Source organism: Pseudovirgaria hyperparasitica (genome assembly GCF_010093815.1).
Source record: "Pseudovirgaria hyperparasitica strain CBS 121739 unplaced genomic scaffold EJ05scaffold_36, whole genome shotgun sequence".
Lineage (NCBI taxonomy): Eukaryota > Fungi > Ascomycota > Dothideomycetes > Acrospermales > Acrospermaceae > Pseudovirgaria > Pseudovirgaria hyperparasitica.
The window spans coordinates 9,236-27,129 of record NW_022985584.1 but is presented as its reverse complement, the minus strand read 5'-3'; the positions used below and the strand labels follow the sequence as shown (position 1 = coordinate 27,129).

The 17,894-nt window shown below is 48.7% G+C and overlaps 6 protein-coding genes across 6 annotated transcripts; 2 read left to right on the top strand and 4 right to left on the bottom strand.

Annotated features, from left to right (window-relative positions):
* Positions 1 to 3,882: 3,882 nt before the first annotated feature.
* On the top strand, positions 3,883 to 6,702 carry EJ05DRAFT_490738 (uncharacterized protein; the record flags this gene model as incomplete). Its single annotated transcript, XM_033745911.1, has 4 exons — positions 3,883 to 4,071; positions 4,360 to 4,692; positions 4,726 to 4,815; positions 4,864 to 6,702. The coding sequence occupies 4 exons, from the start codon at positions 3,883 to 3,885 to the stop codon at positions 6,700 to 6,702; spliced, it is 2,451 nt and encodes an 816-aa protein (XP_033595117.1).
* Positions 6,703 to 6,892: 190 nt separating this feature from the next.
* Positions 6,893 to 7,874, bottom strand: EJ05DRAFT_505838 (uncharacterized protein; the record flags this gene model as incomplete). The annotated part of the gene is made up of 3 exons (XM_033747743.1): positions 6,893 to 7,197; positions 7,242 to 7,364; positions 7,427 to 7,874. The coding sequence occupies 3 exons, from the start codon at positions 7,872 to 7,874 to the stop codon at positions 6,893 to 6,895; spliced, it is 876 nt and encodes a 291-aa protein (XP_033595116.1).
* A 1,074-nt stretch (positions 7,875 to 8,948) lies between these two features.
* On the bottom strand, positions 8,949 to 9,787 carry EJ05DRAFT_505837 (uncharacterized protein; the record flags this gene model as incomplete). Its single annotated transcript, XM_033747742.1, has 3 exons — positions 8,949 to 9,052; positions 9,096 to 9,272; positions 9,358 to 9,787. 3 exons carry the CDS (start codon positions 9,785 to 9,787, stop codon positions 8,949 to 8,951), a joined length of 711 nt encoding a protein of 236 aa, XP_033595115.1.
* Positions 9,788 to 9,955: 168 nt separating this feature from the next.
* Positions 9,956 to 10,399, top strand: EJ05DRAFT_524998 (uncharacterized protein; the record flags this gene model as incomplete). Its single annotated transcript, XM_033748833.1, has 1 exon — positions 9,956 to 10,399. The coding sequence occupies exon 1, from the start codon at positions 10,013 to 10,015 to the stop codon at positions 10,397 to 10,399; it is 387 nt and encodes a 128-aa protein (XP_033595114.1). The 5' UTR covers positions 9,956 to 10,012.
* Positions 10,400 to 11,061: 662 nt separating this feature from the next.
* Positions 11,062 to 11,822, bottom strand: EJ05DRAFT_481082 (uncharacterized protein; the record flags this gene model as incomplete). The annotated part of the gene is made up of 2 exons (XM_033744991.1): positions 11,509 to 11,822; positions 11,062 to 11,450 (listed from the first exon to the last, which is right to left on the bottom strand). Coding segments are annotated over exons 1-2 (562 nt in total), but the record flags the coding sequence as incomplete, so codon positions are not given.
* A 2,184-nt stretch (positions 11,823 to 14,006) lies between these two features.
* EJ05DRAFT_268810 (uncharacterized protein) lies at positions 14,007 to 15,667 on the bottom strand. The gene is made up of 2 exons (XM_033740336.1): positions 15,631 to 15,667; positions 14,007 to 15,369 (listed from the first exon to the last, which is right to left on the bottom strand). Exon 2 carries the CDS (start codon positions 15,315 to 15,317, stop codon positions 14,187 to 14,189), a length of 1,131 nt encoding a protein of 376 aa, XP_033595112.1. The 5' UTR covers positions 15,318 to 15,369; positions 15,631 to 15,667; the 3' UTR covers positions 14,007 to 14,186.
* Positions 15,668 to 17,894: the final 2,227 nt, after the last annotated feature.

The following is a 17,894-nucleotide window of genomic DNA, read 5'->3' as shown; positions in this document are numbered from 1 at the left end:
CTTGCTTCCATAGCCCGCCTAACCATGTTTCCTATGAGCGCCCTGTCATCGAGAATGAGGTGCAAGTTCTATCTCGGACTTTGAAACACGGTGTAGAGACTTTCCTACTATCGTCGTGTACATGTCCTTATTCTCGTTATACTCAATAGTGACTTCTTGTTCTAGGTTGCCCTAACTCATACTTTCCGCTACGTCGAAGGCCTAAATTCGCGCAGTACATATGTACCTGTCTCAAGGGAGTAGGAAAGTGAGATATGATTGTTAAAGACGACGAATAGAGGATGACGTGAAGACCGTCCTAGTTTATGTAGACCACGAACTCTCCCAAGAAACCATTTAATAGCACTTGTAGTTGATGCAGTATGACTGTAATGCAAACAACATTCGAACTCGTCCATGCGTATCAGGTGGTATCTGGCTCAGGAATCGCGCAACGCCAGTGCAGTGCATGATCTGGATGGATTTGAGCTGGTTAACAACCCTATGCAACTCAGTAAAACATTGTAAATGGAAACCAATAAGGCGAAGAGTCCTAAATGTCTCAAAATCTTTTAGAGAGACAGTGCGGTTACCAAACGACATTGTTATCTATTACCGCTATATCATACCTCTATAATTATAAATACTACTATACACTAATCTTATATAACCCTAAGATTATATCTATACTCTTTTTATTACTTTAAATTATCTATAATATCTCCAAAATTATAGAAAAAGAGTAAAGAGAGTAGATTATAGAGAGAGATTCTTAGGTCTAGCTATCTATATACTCCTATATTTAACGGCGCTCTAGAAGGATATAGAGAGAATATTAAAGATCTATAGTACTATATATTAGTTATACTAGCTTTCTTCTATTATATATTGTCAGGACTCAACATTAGGCGAGGGCCAGATCCGCACGCATCTCAGCTGACTGGGTCAGGAGATGAATGGCGTCATAGGCGGTGAACGGTCACGTGCCGGGCAGATCGGCACCCCTTTGTGTATATACCGAGAGGGTTCGGCAGTAATTCATTCTGTGACAGAATACACCTCATTGTTTCATCTGGCTACACTACTATCCATTTACCCTATTCTTACATGTATTATAGTTTTATATATTATGGAGGGATAATACGGCGGTAAATTTCAGACTTCCTATCAGTCAGTTCAACTTCAATTCGACCGCCTCAAGAACTGGTCAGTCCAGTTCAGTTGAGGCCTCTTGCCAAGAACTGACGCTTCAGTTCAACTTCAATTTAAGATAGTATTGAACTGTAAATGATTGAACTGAACTGAAGTATATATATATACTTAGTAGGCTGCAGAGTCTTACGAAACGCGTCCACGTCGTTGCAGCTGGGCAATGCTCTCATCCTGATGAGAGTAGCAAGAGTTTCGGAGCGGCATTGATGGCGACGTTGTCGTCGCTGGGTGGGTGGTTGCAGAGTTCTCGCGACGCGTCAGCTCAGCAGTAGACCACACCACAACAACCAGCTGGGACAGCATATACTTCCATCCTGTTCTTAATCAACGCGTCAAGAGAAGTTTACGAGGATACTGGGATAAGAAAGCCACCCGACGCGCTGCTGCTGTGTCGAAAGCAGGCCAGAACCTATCTAGCCATCTGGGTAGGGAAATCGGAAGTCCTAGCAGCGCGACAGGACACCTCGAGGCTTGAACGGCTCTGAGAACGTGAGGATCAGCGAGAAATCACGTCGAGGGCAACTAGAAGCTACTACTAGATGAACTTGTTAAGGCTAACTCTCCTGCAGTGTTAAACTACGTTTGTTAAGCCGCCTAGCAAGACCACCAGCAGCACGACTCTGTTAAGACCTTTCGCTCGATACGAGATACCACTTATACCGTAGATAGGTAGAGTGGCTCCCGCGCACGAGAGATGTCACAGTCTACCGTGGGAGGCAGGATACTAGTGCACACAGACAATGGTACACGGATACAGGCAAGAGGCGGCTACAGGGACCCATTAAGAGTAGTGGAAACAAGTCGGGTTAGTAGGTAGAGTATACCTGAGTCGCCTAGGCGCGTCACGCGAGTGTACACGTATGGGATTCAGAGGATACTCGCCTGCAAGACACGGTCGGCCTATCATGGAGAGATCCTTAGGGGCAACGCGAAACCGAATAGCAGCCATGCTTGAAGGCGGGGCGTGGTATATAGTAGTGACTGCTGGCTCCAAGGACCTCACCCCTTCAATGGGCTCTGACCTTTGGTGTACCTAGAAGTAGGCAGGATCACGTCCTGGCCGGGGAGAGTACTATATGGCCCGAGAGAACGGACAGAGTAATAAACCACGGCTGGCGCGCCATGGCCCACCGCGACGACTGAGTGATTGTATGATGCGACAACTACTTGAGAGACTGCTTCGCGTGGGCTTGATGAGATGGCTAGATGGGTATATGAAGAGTTTAACCTCACTGTATCCAAACAGCTTCTATCGAAGGAGTTGTCTGAGCGAGGTTGGGATCGTAAGCTATTGAAACGTATTAGTAGTGCGCGCTTAGAGACAGCACGCGCTTCATACCTTGAGGACATCGCGGAGCTGCCAGCAGACCCTTACGTGTTCTTAGATGAGGTTATATTTAATGAGAAAATCGGATGGAGACGTCGAGGTAGAGCGCCGAAGGGATAGACTCCGACTGAGTTTGGTACACTCGATCGAGGACCAACGTATAGTGCCTGTGGTGCTATTATAGTTGATGGATCTGTCTGCTATTAGATAAAGGAAGGTTACTTCTCAGCGGAAGAGTTCTATACCTGGCTAGAGGTATACTTACTACCTGCCCTTGAGGTAAAGTACCCTGGGCGTGCGATGACAATCATTATGGATAACCTCGCCCTCCATACGAACCAACGAATCGAGCCACTCATACTCGGTGCTGGCCATATTGTACGATATACACCGCCGTACTCTCCCGACTTTAACCCTATTGAGCTTGTATGGGCGGTAATAAAGGCGTGGATCCGTAGGTGGGACACCTGGACACGTCAGCAATCTCGAACTTTTGAGGACTTCCTCAACGTCGCCTTCACCCATAGCCACGCCGATCAGTGGGCTCTACGCTTCTTCAAGCACGCCGCAGATGGGTATTATATTGATGAGACGCTCCGACGGAGAGTCGTAGTAGATTTGGATGAGTTTGGGCAAGGTAGAGGTGGTAGAGAGGTTACTGAAGTTGAGGAGATTGGGAGACTTTTCTACGAACTCATTATGTGAATCACTCATCGGCGAGTCGGCGATAATAAGTCGCTTAGATAGCCAGTGATACAATATATATATATGTCCGTTTTAGGTAATATTCGTTGACTATATGGCTTCAGTATATGAATATATACATCTGTATACACGTAAAGAGACACCACACCACCTCCACCTACGTACTACCAGTACTATTTGTAGCGAATGCTTGAAGCGAGGACGCTGCCTCACTTACTTTAAGCTGCTCCTTGTACTTGCGAAGATATAGGCGTGCGTCTAGTAAAATACTAAGTGGATCACCTGCTGTCTTCGTGATAAGCAGTTCCAGGCCGAGTCATCTCCTCAATATGGCGGTAAGTACAACAGTTATCGTCTGCGTATAGCCTCAGTTCGCGTATCCCTGCTCTTGTCTTGTCGTGACTCTCAATCTCCTCACGCCATTCGAGGGCTGACAGTACCACATCTGCCTGATGTCGTCCTGGTTGTGCTGGGCTACTAGAGGGATCCACGACTCGAGACTGAGGGGGCGTTTTACGGCGAATCTCACGTGTTGGCGAGTGATTCGAACTATGAGCAGAGATAGGACGTGGCTGAGGTTAAGGAAATATAGGTGCTTGTATTGGGAGACTAGGATTAAAGCCGTGGCGCTGTAACTCCATCTGACGGAGCAGTTGAGTATGGACGAGCTTGTCTTCATCATCTCTGGAACTTGCATCAAAATTGGATGCTGCCTCCAAAGAAGTAGAGGCTGCTCGGTCAACCATAGAGGATCTCAAATGCCGTTTGGACCAGGCGCTGGAGGACAAAGAATTCTATCGACAAAAGTCAGCCACTTTAGAAATTCGAGAAATGACCAGTCACAAAAGGTAGCTAGGGCGACTATAATCCCTTCATCCTCAGTCATCGCTGGGTCTATCGCCAGTATGAAGATATCAAGATATTCGCATAACAGATAGAAGAAATCATCCCCATCGATCAAGCTGCGTGGGTGATATTACGTGCAAGGAGTTGAGTGAGGTAAAGCTTGGCTGATAGTTAGTGCATGAGTAGTGCCTGCGGTAGATCCTCGGAAGGAACATTCGTGCCAGGATGACCGAACAGTGATGTCCGTGTTTGCTCACCAGTGAAGACAATGTAAACTTCTTCCAGCGTAGATGAGCGAACCGGACTATAAGAAGCTCTTTGAACAAGAGCAGCGACGACGCGAAGAAGCAGAGCGTGCTCGAGAGGAGGCACGACAAGCGCAAATCGAGGAGCAACGACGACGCGAACAGGCAGAACAAGCACAACTCGAGGAACAACAGCGACGCGAAGATGAACAGCGTAGACGGGAGGAAGCTGAGTTGAGAATCCAAAGAACGACACTTCCTGAATTTCTCCATACCTGTCACCTCCATCTGTGTCTGGGATTCACGGTCCAGACTGATGCCTCACGTTCCACACAAGGCAATCCTGACAATGCCCAGCACAAACTCCGCCCACGCCATGTACGTCGTTGGCTAGACTTTGAGGAGCAACAGAACTGCATCTGGCCTACATTTCGAAGGTCAGGATTTTTTCAGACGCGTCGCTTCAAGACCATAAACACACTAGAAGAGCTAGGGCAGTCTGTGAGCCGAAGACTTTGTAGTTCGGAGTCAGATCTTACTGTCTTTCAGCGTCTGACAGTGGAGGATCCGGTCTCTGAGATCGTCGCTGCCATTGCGGATGATCACGAACTTCGATCTTCGTTGGGTCTCAAAGGCTCGGTGAGCTTCGAGAATCATGGAAACACCTTGAGCCCCGACAGTCAAATCAAACAGGCTGTTCAGGCCATAGACATCTCCGACGCGCAACGGCGGTCGGCCAGGCTTCAGTCACAGCACCATCCATCTCATTCAATCGTGCCCTCTGCTGACACTGACCCAGCCGCACTAAGATCATCCCGGCCTCGCGCCGACCAGTTTTGCGTCTATCACGTCGGCTCGGGGGAACAGTCGTACCGCCAGCCGGCATTGATCATTGAGTATAAAGCGCCACACAAGGTTTCACTAGCATGCATCTGCGCTGGCTTGCAAGAGATGGACTTGGATGATGTGGTGCAGGTGAAGGACACAGAAGGCGTGGAAGCGAAGCTGCAGCGGTTGGTGGCTGCCATTATCGTCCAAGCGTTTTCCTACATGATCCAGATCGGGGTCGAGTACGGTTGCGTCTGCACTGGCGAAGCCTATATCTATCTCCGAGTGCTTGACGATCCTGGCACCGTCTACTATCACCTCTCAGTACCCAAGCATGATATTGGTGTGGATACTGGCTGGACGCCAGCACTCGACCAGCCCAATCGCCTGCATATGACTGCTGTTGGACGCATGCTAGCGTTGACGCTGATGGCGATCCAGACGACACCGCGGAGCCAGAAGTGGAAGAGCGACGCGCGCACCTCGCTCGAGCCTTGGGAGGTCACGTACGAGGAGCTACTGGACCAGGTGCCAACCCCAGAACGCCTCACGTCGGACTACATCCCCCCATCATGCACGATTCAGCTCAGACATTCCCCGATTCAACTGCGGAAGAGGTCGCTACGCGCCGCGGGGTCCTGCAGTCCCCTACAGCCGCAAGAACGGAGCAGTAGTGACACCGAACCAGAGCCGGACACCCCTGTGCCTTCTACGCGACGGCCTGCATCATGCCGAGCGAAGCAAGAGAGAACCCCCAGGACACAGCGAATAACGCGACGCACTGGTGGCTCCGGCGAAGGCAAGAAGCGGCAATACTGCACCCCGAAATGTCTGCGAGGCCTCAACGTGCGAGGGCCTCTGGACCACGAATGTCCGAATGTCAAGGCACATGGAAGGCGGAATCACCGGATCGGCCGATCAGGCTTTCTTCGTCTCATGCACAAGCAGCTGTCGAGAGATCTGGATCATGACGTGGAGTGCGTACGTATTCATGGCTCTCGTGGCGTCTTGTTCCGAGTCTGCCTCACGTCTCATGGATACACCGTCGCCGCCAAGGGTACAACGGCTGGATTTGTGTCATATCTCAGACATGAGGCCGCTGTCTATGGTCGCCTGCGTTCGATCCAAGGGGAGCATGTGCCGGTGCACCTTGGGAACATCGATCTCACGCACCCTTATAACTATGACGGGATCGCCGAGCTGACGCACATGATGTTCATGAGCTTCGGTGGCGTGAAGATCTCGCGAGAGATCCTTGCAAGACACTCAGCCGAGATTCGCGCCCAGGTGGAACGAGCGACCTGTTCCATCCATCAGCACGGGGTGCTTCATCGCGACCTGGAGCTGCGAAACGTCCTGTGGTGCCCAGCCGAGCGACGAGTGGCCATCATTGACTTTGAGCGGGCGCGTATGCCGGAGGTCAGGTCGCCTCTCGGCGAAGTATCTCCAAACCGAAAGCGGAAGAGACAGACAGAGAAGCCACCGACGAGTAGGAACTCCGAGGCCACAGCGTTCATTCAAGAGAGGCTCCACGTACTCAAGGTTTTAGGCGCAACATGAAAGTCGCCATACCGTCTTGCCTCGGGTTAATAATCTTTACAGGAACTCAGATGCTGGCAAAGAATGGTGCTGTCGTTGAGGTCTAAGCCTGGACCATTCCCTACCACTCTTTCTCCACAACGGTCGCTCTATAGGGAATGTACACGTCCTGTCTGACCGCAGCAGTCTGTATCCTACTCGCATGAAGAGGCTAAGAATGGATACGTTTTTGCCTTTTGCGGGCATCAGCTGTATTATCTAGATCATCTGCCTTGCGCTTATTCTCCCTGCTATCATCTTCGTTGACATCCCCACTTAGCTCATCTTTTTCTTTCCTCAGTCTGGAGTTAATTGATGAGATTTGTGGCTCGTCAGTCGTCTTCAGCCTGTCCTGAATCATCTCATGCCCTCTAAGCACGGCCAGAATGTTCTCATCAGTCTCGTTGCATTTGTCTAGCATTAAGTCGATCTTTCCCGACAAAACCAACACGGCACTCGCCAGTCGCTCCAGTGCGCCTGCGCGTGTAAGCTATGAGCTTTCGGTTTGTAGGTACACGTACCTATGAGAGCTCCGTTGTCAGGATGAGCGGCATCGATTCTGGCGAAAGTCCCTACATCAGGACCAGCATCTGTAGCTTCTCCAATACCTCTCTTTGTATAATTACAGTATCGTCCGTCGTTTCCTGATCTCTCAGCGTTGCTGCAAGACTTTTCATTACCATCAACGTTTCTGGATGTTCCTCACCAAGCTTGCTTCTCATCTTATTTAACGCCTCGCTCTTCATCGCCGCTGCTTCATCCATCTTTCCCTGGTCATTCAGGGTGCCTGCAAGGTTGCTCATTGCTATTAGCGTGGAGGGGTGTTCTTGGCCAAGAACCGCTTTCATCTGCCCATACGTAAATGCCTCAAACATGAATGTTTCAGATAGTTGACCCGTTCCATCGGCGAAATGACCCAGTTTCTCTACCCATCCGATGGCAGCCAAGGTCGCTGAGGCGTGGAACATGTGCTCGTGTCGTGTCGTTGCAGTGAAGTTCGCAACCGCATGCGCCAGTAGGCGCAGCTTCGCTTGGGGTGTCTGGTCGCACAGTTGTATAGCGTTGTACACTAACTGCAGCGAGCTTATCCCGTATTCCTGCTGCTCTGCCGCATCCAGTTGCTCCCATTCCCACGCGCGCACCAGCTTGTGCATCGCATAGCAACCTTGATCTTGCTTCCATCGCACAAGTTGCCTGCTTCTTTGAGCAGTTTGCACTTTACAAGGGGAAAGTGAAGATAGGTGTAATTGTGCCAAAAGATTCCGCTTCTTTAGAAAGCATCGAGCCGGAAGCGATAGAAGCGGATCATACTGCAATGTGCCGATTCAAAGACAAGGATCAGGGGGGCTTCAAGAAACTTTCACACAAAATCCAGCAATGGACTAAGGACCTGGATGTCCGTAGTAGTAAGTTTTTAGGAGAAAACGAGGTGCGTCTGACATTCTACCACTAAAGTCATAACTAATGTTACGAAGAACTTTAGAGTTCACCTAGGCAATGTGGTGTTCCGCGAAAGGATCGACAACAATTATGGGGCATGCCTATTCTACAACGAAGGATGGAGTTAATGTTACAGGAAGTATCACGACCGTAAGTACTTCTTAAGATCTACCGGCATTACGCTAAAGTACTCTCTAGAACAATTATCACGGGTATGCCCCTGAAAAGCCTAATTGAGTGACATTCTGTGGAAGACTCTTGTAATTTCGCGGGACCTTAGGCTTGAGCTTTAAGTGCCTTTTTTAATCCAAGCACGAAGCAGAATTTTCATGAACATATGAACAGCTGTGAGATCCTCGATATATGGTTAAATTTATTAGTGATAGGGGTTCTTCATCTGCCTAGGGTAGCCTATCCTTGTTCTTGTCTAGTTGTCCAAAAGGACGTCATGATCTGATTTAACGGGATTGGAGGTGGGTTTAGTCCATAACTCGTCAAAGTTAGACATCGACTTCCTTCTGTGCTCTTTGCGGGCCGTCCATATAGAAAATAAATTTAGTTTTAAAATTCAACCAAGCACGCCTAGGTAAGTTTTTTTGATTTTCACCATAGTTGTAACCAAAAAAATCGGTCCGCGGTAATAGTGACTTATGGCAACTTAAAAGCCGCCTCCTACGATTCTAGCTTCTGCTAGCCGCCTAGCATACTTGTACCCCTCTTCCTTACTTTTAATTCAATGTCTTGCGAATTATATACCCCCTCTGTGAACCTATCCTCAAATTCCGTGCTTAAATCGGTATCAATAGCGTGGATCCCAACGTTTGTGAAATATATTTCATCTCTGCTTTTGATGACCACTTTTCGAAGAGCGTTCTCGAAACCGAGCCACAGACTGTTCCATTAGTATATTAGATGCATGAGAAATGATTACGTACCTGAGATTGCCATACTACCAGCTTCTGCGTGTTCCTCGCCTATAATAGTTCTTGAAAAGTCTAGCTTCTCGTGCATGACGTAAAGCCCTCGACGTCCTTCCTGCACATCGCCCTCAGCTTCGTATGGTGCATATAAGCAGATGTTGAAAATATGTCTCTTCTCCTTTTCATCGAGATCTAAAAGCTCATTGAGATAGGTATCAACCAATTCTCTAACCTACGACGCGTTAACATTCGTTTTGCCTTCTGAATTTAAGTTTACCTTTGTCTTCTAGAAACCATATAAGAATGAGGCGTCTAATCCGAGCTGTCAACTGATTGTTGGCGTAAAGTAGACTTTTGATGGTTAGGAGATGTGCAGCGATTCCAATTCCTTGCGCAAAGAATATAACTTTATCGTAATGGCCGAGGTTATAAGGACTGCCATATGGCCCATCAAGAACAAGCGTTGATTGAGGCGTAGAGGTGATAAGGTCGTTACTGAATCCAGATTGTCGAGATACCAACAAGATTAGATCTTTGTTTGGTAGTTGCCAGGCTATCAGATACGGATGCGACTGTAGAAACCCAAAACGGTGACGTGCGATACCAGGCATCGAAATATAAACGTATTGGCCTGGAGCGACTTGCCATATCTTCTTGGGGCTAATGAAGACCTTAAATACCGCTGTTGAATTTCGAACATGGAGCATTGCGCCTCTAACGGAGCATCTGCGTGCAGTTTTCTCGACATCCTATCGAGCCTCGAACGGACGAGTCCAGGCTCGAGCACATCGCATTGCTGCCTTGCGTATATGAACCACCTTCCATCCGTCCTCAACGTCCAGCTACACCTCGTCGTAAGACTCATACTGCAAACCACCGAACTGGCCGAATGTATTGAACCTACTCGCTCTCTTTGACATGCGCACCCCGCGATGCGCCTCCTAACGCGCGACGAGAACGACCGCCTTATACTCGAGACGGTCGACAGCGACTCGCCCCCAGCGTACGCAATCCTCTCCCACACCTGGCACGAAGACAACAGGCAAGAGGTCAGCTTCCAGGATATGGCGAGAGGCGGAGCTGCAGGCAAGCTGGGTTATGTCAAGATACAGTTCTGCGCAAGGCAGGCGGCGGCCGATGGACTGCGGTACTTCTGGGTCGATACGTGCTGTATCGACAAGTCGAGCAACAGCGAGCTCACTGAGGCGATTAACTCGATGTTCCGCTGGTATCGGCAGGCCGCGCGGTGCTACGTCTACCTGTCAGATGTCTCTCGCGGGCTTCGCAGCGTCTGGGAGCCGGTCAAGGGCAGCCCTTGACTAATGATCCCGCACACACACGCGCTGCCTGAGAGCAATACAACGGTACGGTGACAGATGCAGACTTCGGCATATACAATCGGATACAATCCGAGGGCCTAGATTAGGATTGTATGATTAGTCACCCTAAAAGTACGGATTGAGCTTGGAATCTATGCTAAGGGATTGAGATTGCTTATGTTAAATTGAATCGCTTATACTATATAAGATTACCCAATTAGGAAGGACATAGGGAGACTAAGTTAGCTAAATTAACGAGCACGTGCTATTATTAGGTATATATTCGACTAATATAAGTATATATAGGGCCTTAAGTTACACGTCTCCGCGTAAATAACCTCCCTTAGGTTAGACGATCGTCGGATGAGCGGAATGAGCTTCATGTACAGAGGCACATTTCTCACTTCGTCTATTCCTCCTCTAACTTAATTCACAAGTCATGTCTAACACCTTGCTCTCTCCGATTTCTAGAGTCATCAAAATAAGAACGATGAGTGGAACTGAGATTAAATTGTTGAATAACTCCTCCGTCCAATGCAGATTCTACTTATTGCCGTCGAAGGGCTCGTGGATTCCATTACATAGGTAATAGCCTGTGCTAAATCGATAACTTGTCATTTTCTTCTTCTTACGGGTGTTCTCGTCTTTACTAACGCGGTGTCTAAATTTATTCCATTGCTTTGCGCTCAACATGTCCGACCGAAGGCTCTCCACAAACGCCACAATGTCTGCATCACCCATTTCCTGAATTTCGTCGTTGTCAAGCACAAGCCATGGCAGGTAGAGACTATTTCTACTTGGCACCAGGTGTGACCCGAAGTGTTGTAGATAGCGATTCTCCTTCCGAAACTGCTTAGAACACGGCGACCAGCCAGTACGTGTCTCCATAGGTATCTCGCAGACGTAGCTAGTACTCGGTCTCTGCCGTCGATGGTGTGTCTGTACTGTGACTGAATGAGATGCTGGCGGGTAATTGGCCAAGGGCATATTCCAATCCACATTGAATTGAACGCTTGTCGCTGGCTCACCGCTAATTTGACTTGTCCAATCGTTGCCCTAGGTCAATTGATGCGTCCGATACTGGGCTCTATGGATCTTCGGCTACTGACATATCTGGGTAGTAGGAGCCACAGACCTGGTTCGAAGTCCTAGAAGGCAACCCGGAATAATTGAGCTGCTGGGGTATGTAGATAGCATAGGGGTCATCTGAGAAGACTTCAAACTCTGTTTCTGCTCCTAGGGAAGTCGCTGACAATGGTTCGAGAGGCGTTTGCGACTGCATCTTGCTATCAAGGCGGACACTAGAAATTCAGTACCCTCCAGAATTCTGCCGGGCGTAAGTACAACTAAGAGTGCTTTAAACACTAAGTTTCGAAAAGACTGATGTCCGGAAGAGACAGTCTGAAAAGGCTCAGGCCCCACATGCCGACGCTGTGTGCCATTTCGCTGATGTATTGTAATAGGTATAAGTTGCTTGATGATGAGAGCTACAGGGCGCGCAGGAAGCCTCTCTGTAAGGCTCAGTAAGTAGGCAGCTAGTGAACCGACTTCTAGGCGAGTCTTCATTATTTTACGGCACTGTGACAAGGTCTACTAAGCTGGTCAGCACTGAGCCTTTCGACTATCTTTAATTTGCTGTCCAGGATTCTAGACTGCCAAGACTTTGGCGAGTAAACAATGGCGCCAGTGTGCACTATAACAGAAGAGCAAAACGACCGCGCTACACGAGCATCATGTCTCAAGCAAGCTCCCAAGATGGTAACAAGTATCTGATCAGCCACAGGGGCACCCTTTGCTTCTCTGACATGCTCTACTAGATTCTCCCATGAAACTCGCGTGTTTCGGTGGTACCTGTGCATGCTTCCCGTGTCAACCCCAGACCTCAAGACCGGCACCAGGGCTATCAGGTCTGCGAAGAGCTCTGTATTTGTCAGAATAGAGACCTATATACAAGGCAATGACAAAGTTGGCCGAGCAATCCTCGACCGTAGTGTATTATGTAAGCAAGCTGATAACTGTATATCGGCGGATAAGGCTTCAGGGTTGAATTGAGGCCTTGAAGCCTGAAATCATGTCTATAAAAACAGTCAACCTCTCAGTGAAAGGAGGGGGAGGAAATCAGATCAATCAAGGAACAATCTTCCCACAATCTCCAACAGTACTGCTATATTCAGGAGATGGCTCGGCCTGGAGCTGCTCATTATGAAGCTGCGAAGACAGCAGGTGTTCTACTTAGCACAACTGGTGTTTAGATAGGGATGGTATGGTGTTTCTTGGAGTGTATTTAGGAGTATATATTCATATATTAAGGCTACATACTCAACGAATAGTGCCTCAGATGGACATATGTATAGATTATTACCGGCTAGCTAAGCGATCGCCGACTCGCCGACGAGTGAATCACATAATGAGTTCATAGAAAAGTCTCCCAGTATCCTCAACTTCAGTAGCCTCTCTACCACCTCTACCCTGTCTGAACCTATCCAAATCAGCTACTACCCTCTACCGGAGCGTCTCATCAATGTAATTCCCATCTGCGGCATGTGTAACGAAGCGTAGAGCTCACTAGTCGGTGTGGCTATGTGTAAAGGTGATGTGGAGGAAGTCCTCAAAAGTTCGAGATTGGTGACGCGTCCAGATGTACCACCTACGAATCCATGCCTTTATTAAAGCTCAATAGAATTGAAGCCAGGTGAGTACGGTGGCGTATATCGTACAATATGGCCAGCGCTGAGTATTAGTGGCTCAATCTGTTAATTCGTATGAAGCGCGAGATTATCCATAATGATTGTCATCGCACGTCCGGGGTATTTTACCGCAAGGGCAGGCAGTAGGTATACCTCTACCCAGGTATAGAACTCTTCCGTCGAGAAATAAACTTCCTCGATCGAGAGTACCAAACTTAGTCGGAGTCTGTCTTTTTGGTGCTCTGGCTCGACGCCTCCACCCATCATCCAAGAACACGTAAGAGTCTGCTGGTAGCTCCGCTATGTCCTCAAGGTATGAAGGGGGCGCTGTCTCTGGGCGCGCACTACTAATACGTTTCAATAGCTTACGATCCCAGCTTCGCTCAGACAACTCTCTAGATAGAAGCTGTTAGGATACAGTGAGGTTGAACTCTTCGTATACCCATCTAGCCATCTCATCAAGGTATAACCAGCCCTCGCGAAGTAGTCTCTCAAGCAGTTGTCGGATCATACAACCGCTCAGTCGACGAGGTGGACCACCCGTCAGGAGCATTCAAACCAGCTGTTAGAATTGGCCGTAGGTTGCGAGCATTACTAGGTAGAGTTATTTTTTACTCTACAAGCTGTGCCTCCTCTAGTCTAAGCTGTTATATTCTTCGCCCAATAGTCTTTTTTACAAAAGAGTCCAGGTGCTTTCTAATGTACAATTTACAACGCCGTTGGAACTGGTTAGTACAGTAGAATCCCTTTCTCCATCGAGCAGCTGTTTGTATTATCCCTCCCGCCTAGAGCCTAGCCTAGTCCATATAGTTGACAGCCCATGTCCCGATTCAACATCAAGGGGCTGCTGGTGCAATCAGTGGAAGCCTGGTTCACCTCGGCGCTGTGCTTTTCCTAGGATGTGCAAGTATCGTGTCGGTCAGGAAGCAGCCTGAAGGAGAGCTTGCTCTGGTCGCTACCTCACTGCTTAATATGGCAACGTTTGTCCGTGTAGACCAGGCGGTCGCAGATCTTACTACCGATGGGGGAGCTGAGCGTGAGGGTACTACCAGCTATGTCCGTGGATTGGCTCCATAAACGATGAAGGAATGATGGAGCCTTTACGTGCCACAGACATACTGCACAGCACCTGGGACAGCCATCCAAAAACGCATGTCTTCGCCTCGCTTGAAGTGCTCCGAGATATGCGTAACACGGTGCTTCCATGAGTTCAGAAGATAACCACAAATACCGCACCAGTAACTGGGTTCGATCTGGGGCTTTGAAAATCGTGACAAGATATCCTCGTTCGGATTGAAAATCTTATGGCAATTTTCAATATGCTTAATGAATTTGTCTTTCCTGGTGAACGTACGTCTTGATTCTTCCTTCTTGATACATTGACACAGGTCGTGTGACTGTAGATGCAAAGACGTGGGGCTGTTCATTCCACCAAATACACACTGAGTCTTCTTCGCGATTGATGGAGATGTTGCAGCCTTTTCGGGCATGCAGATCCACTGCTGCAAGCGGAGATGTATAGTTTGCTCGTGTCGCTCCCAGTCATACCTGCGCTTGAAGTCCTGCACACAGAAAGTGCACTGGAAGATGTGATCGGGAGAAGACGGTGTCCGGAGTAGCGATGCTGTAAAATCAGGCTGAATGCGCTGTGATGTCATCAGTCTACGCTTCTTCGGTGGTCTGTAGTTCTGGATGGGGTCGAGATTCGAATGTGGAGAACACAAGTCGGAATATTTGCCAAGCTTTTTGACACTCTTGGTACCTGCAGATGCTTTCGCTTGTCCTCGACAGAGCTTCCTCGCACGAGCATTAGCGAAATATACTTGTACTTGACGGACACTTAGATCGGTGAGCGCAGCAAGCTCTTCACTCTCCTGCCTAGTAAGATATGGGTCTGCGAGCCGCTGCGTGAACCGTTGAGCAAGGATAGCCTGCGCTTTGTGCGGAAAGGTCTTGCAATCTTTCGCAATCTTACAAGACTGATTCTCCTTTGTCGTGTCTCCCACAGGCGTCTGCCTTATTAGATATGAAGAATATTGAGGCTTTGAAGGGTTGGCAGCGGAGTATTCTATTCTTTCGAGTGACTGCGGCGCGGTCGAATGGACAGTCTCGCATGAACCATCCGCTAGAGATATATGATATCCATACCAGTGGTCGTGACTCCAGCATGAAGCGCTCTGTTGCGAGCATGGTTGCGTGTTTGTCTCCATTGGCCTACATAAGTCCGTCATGGTTTAGTAGCATAATTTGCGTGTCGTCGTATCGTTACTAACTGGGCTTGGTCTGTACCTGTATTAGACTCGAGGAGAGGCTCCTGCGAGCCTGATAGCACATATATGCTGTCCCAGTATAGGCTTAATTATCTGCAATAAGTCAAGAGGCTTTGGCAGAGCCATGGCTGAACCAAGCGGTACTATAGGAAAAGAGTATTATCATTAGTACAGCCAAGGCGACTGACATGGTTTGGCTCAGATATAGATTACGAGATAGCTTAGCGGAATCTATGGCTCAGCATGGCTTAGCCGATTGGAGAGCGGCGATGACTTGGTGGATCTCATGGCTCAGTATCGTGGGTTTAACGGCTCAGTATCTAGACGGCTCCACTAACCCTGTAAATCCTGGAGCCTAGTATATCCTACTACGGTGTAGATACAATATAGCATAGTGGTGTTCTTTCATGGTTGATAGACGTCATGTCAACATTTCACTTCTCTGTTTCAGGTACGTGGTGGACGAGACTGGAGGCGGATTCATACTCTACTGACTACGTATCTAGATGAGCAGTTTGGCAGCTGATCTTGCCAGTGGCCCGAGAATCAACCCTCCAGTCCGTATACTGTCACCTACCGAAACTCGCAGCTTAATCTTTATGGCCGTTCTATTTGTTCATTGCCACATGTTATAGACGACATATGTACGGAGGGGCTGGGGATTGCTGTTGGCAGGCCGCACTACCGGTCTGGTGCGACTGTGCACAGGGCTGAATGCAGTCTTAAAGGACCATGTCGTCAGACTTTCTTGCGACACGATAATTATCTAGCACATTTCCGCACCCATCTCGTTCAAGATACACGGGGACTCATCTTCCCGCGACTGAACAATACCGAGCTCTACGCAGACCTGATAGCCCTGGTGCCGGTCTTAAGGTCTGGGGTTGACACGGGAAACATGCACAGGTACCACCGAAACACTCGAGTGTCATGGGAGAATCTAGTGGAGGGTGTCAAAGAAGCAAAGGGTGCCCTAGTGGCTACATGGAGCACTGTACTTTCTTACTAGCGGATGCTGTGATTGATGGAGGACAAGCACTGTATTGTTTACTGAGTCTTCTGTTATAGCGCACACTGGCGCCATTGTTTACTCGCCAAAGTCTTGGCCGTCTAGAATCTTGGATAGCAAATTAAAGAGTGCCGTAAAATAATGAAGACTCGCCTAGAAGTCGGTCCACTGGTTGCCTACTTACTGAGCCTCAAGCGTCAATATCCCAGAGAGGCGTCCTGCGCGCCCTGTAGCTCTCATTACTGCAGGGACCAAGAGAGGGCGTGTGGCATCAGGCATGATCCATCGATACTTCCCACTGTGTGCACTCATTTCTCCATTCCAGGGGCGCTCGAAGGATCACAGAACTCGCTACGGGTCGTCCACGGTAGGTGGGGAAATTCTCTAAAATGGCGTTAATGCTGAGCTTGCTGCATCTTCTTACAGCTGTCCTACGTCACGATAACTAGCTCCTTAGCCTGGTAGCTTAGCATGAACGCCAATATAACATGCGTGATTCCTTTGGAACGGATCAAATCCATCGAGGCATCTGGATGCCATCTGATGCCCGTTTAGTGTTGTGTGCCGCCTGAAGTTGCTCCAGGATATGCTTACTGGTCATGGTACATGACCAATCGAGGTGACCGAGCATCTTGCTGGGACATGCTTGTCGCGTTACACTTGAGAGAAGGGGTTTAGATACGGCGCACGAAGCTCAGTGGAAGAGGAGAACGTGGTTAAGGCGTACATTTAGACTGCGCGGTGCAGGATTCGGAATGTGGTGACACCCCATCATCTCTTGGGGGATAGACAGGGGCGCAATGTGTGAAGCGTCTCAAGCGCCCTTCCAAATTACGGCTATTTTTAGTACCAGGAATAAAAATGGGCCGGACCGCGACCACTGCAGTGTATTCATATCTGCTACCATTATGAGACTGTCGCGCCGCGCGAGGACAGATGAAACTGGATGGTGTGGATAAAAGTTCACACAAGGAGAGTGGCGTGGAATGTCAGGATCAATCACGCAAGGGTAGTAGATAGGAAAGCCTGCCTTATATAGATTCGTCTCGCCATACGCTTCGAGTAGTTGAATGTTAACAACGAGTTACTGACAAGCATGGCTTCTCCCACGGTCCATTTCTTACCTCAAATTGTCAGATCAATTTCTCGAGGGCCTACTGAGTACGAGATATCAATCATTACCTGTTATGAAGATCATCTTCTAACATGTATGCAATGCAAACCCAGGCGTCTTGTCTTCTGCCCTGGGGGCACAGCCCTGGCTCGCACGCTACTAAAGACCTTTGACACGGGGGATGGAGAACTTCTTTATCGTATAACTCCAAAGCTAGCATATCATGTCCGAGTCGAACTAGAGCCTAGGTGGATAGAGATCCGTAGACTTTTCGGTCTTCCCTTCGTGGGGCGACGAAAGAATCAGAGATGGGGCTATCGCTATGTACTTGCAGGGATGGACATTCGCAGTCTTCAGTTACCGAATGCGGGAATTGTTTAATGGCTTCCCTGACGCCGATACAGGCGGTCTCAGT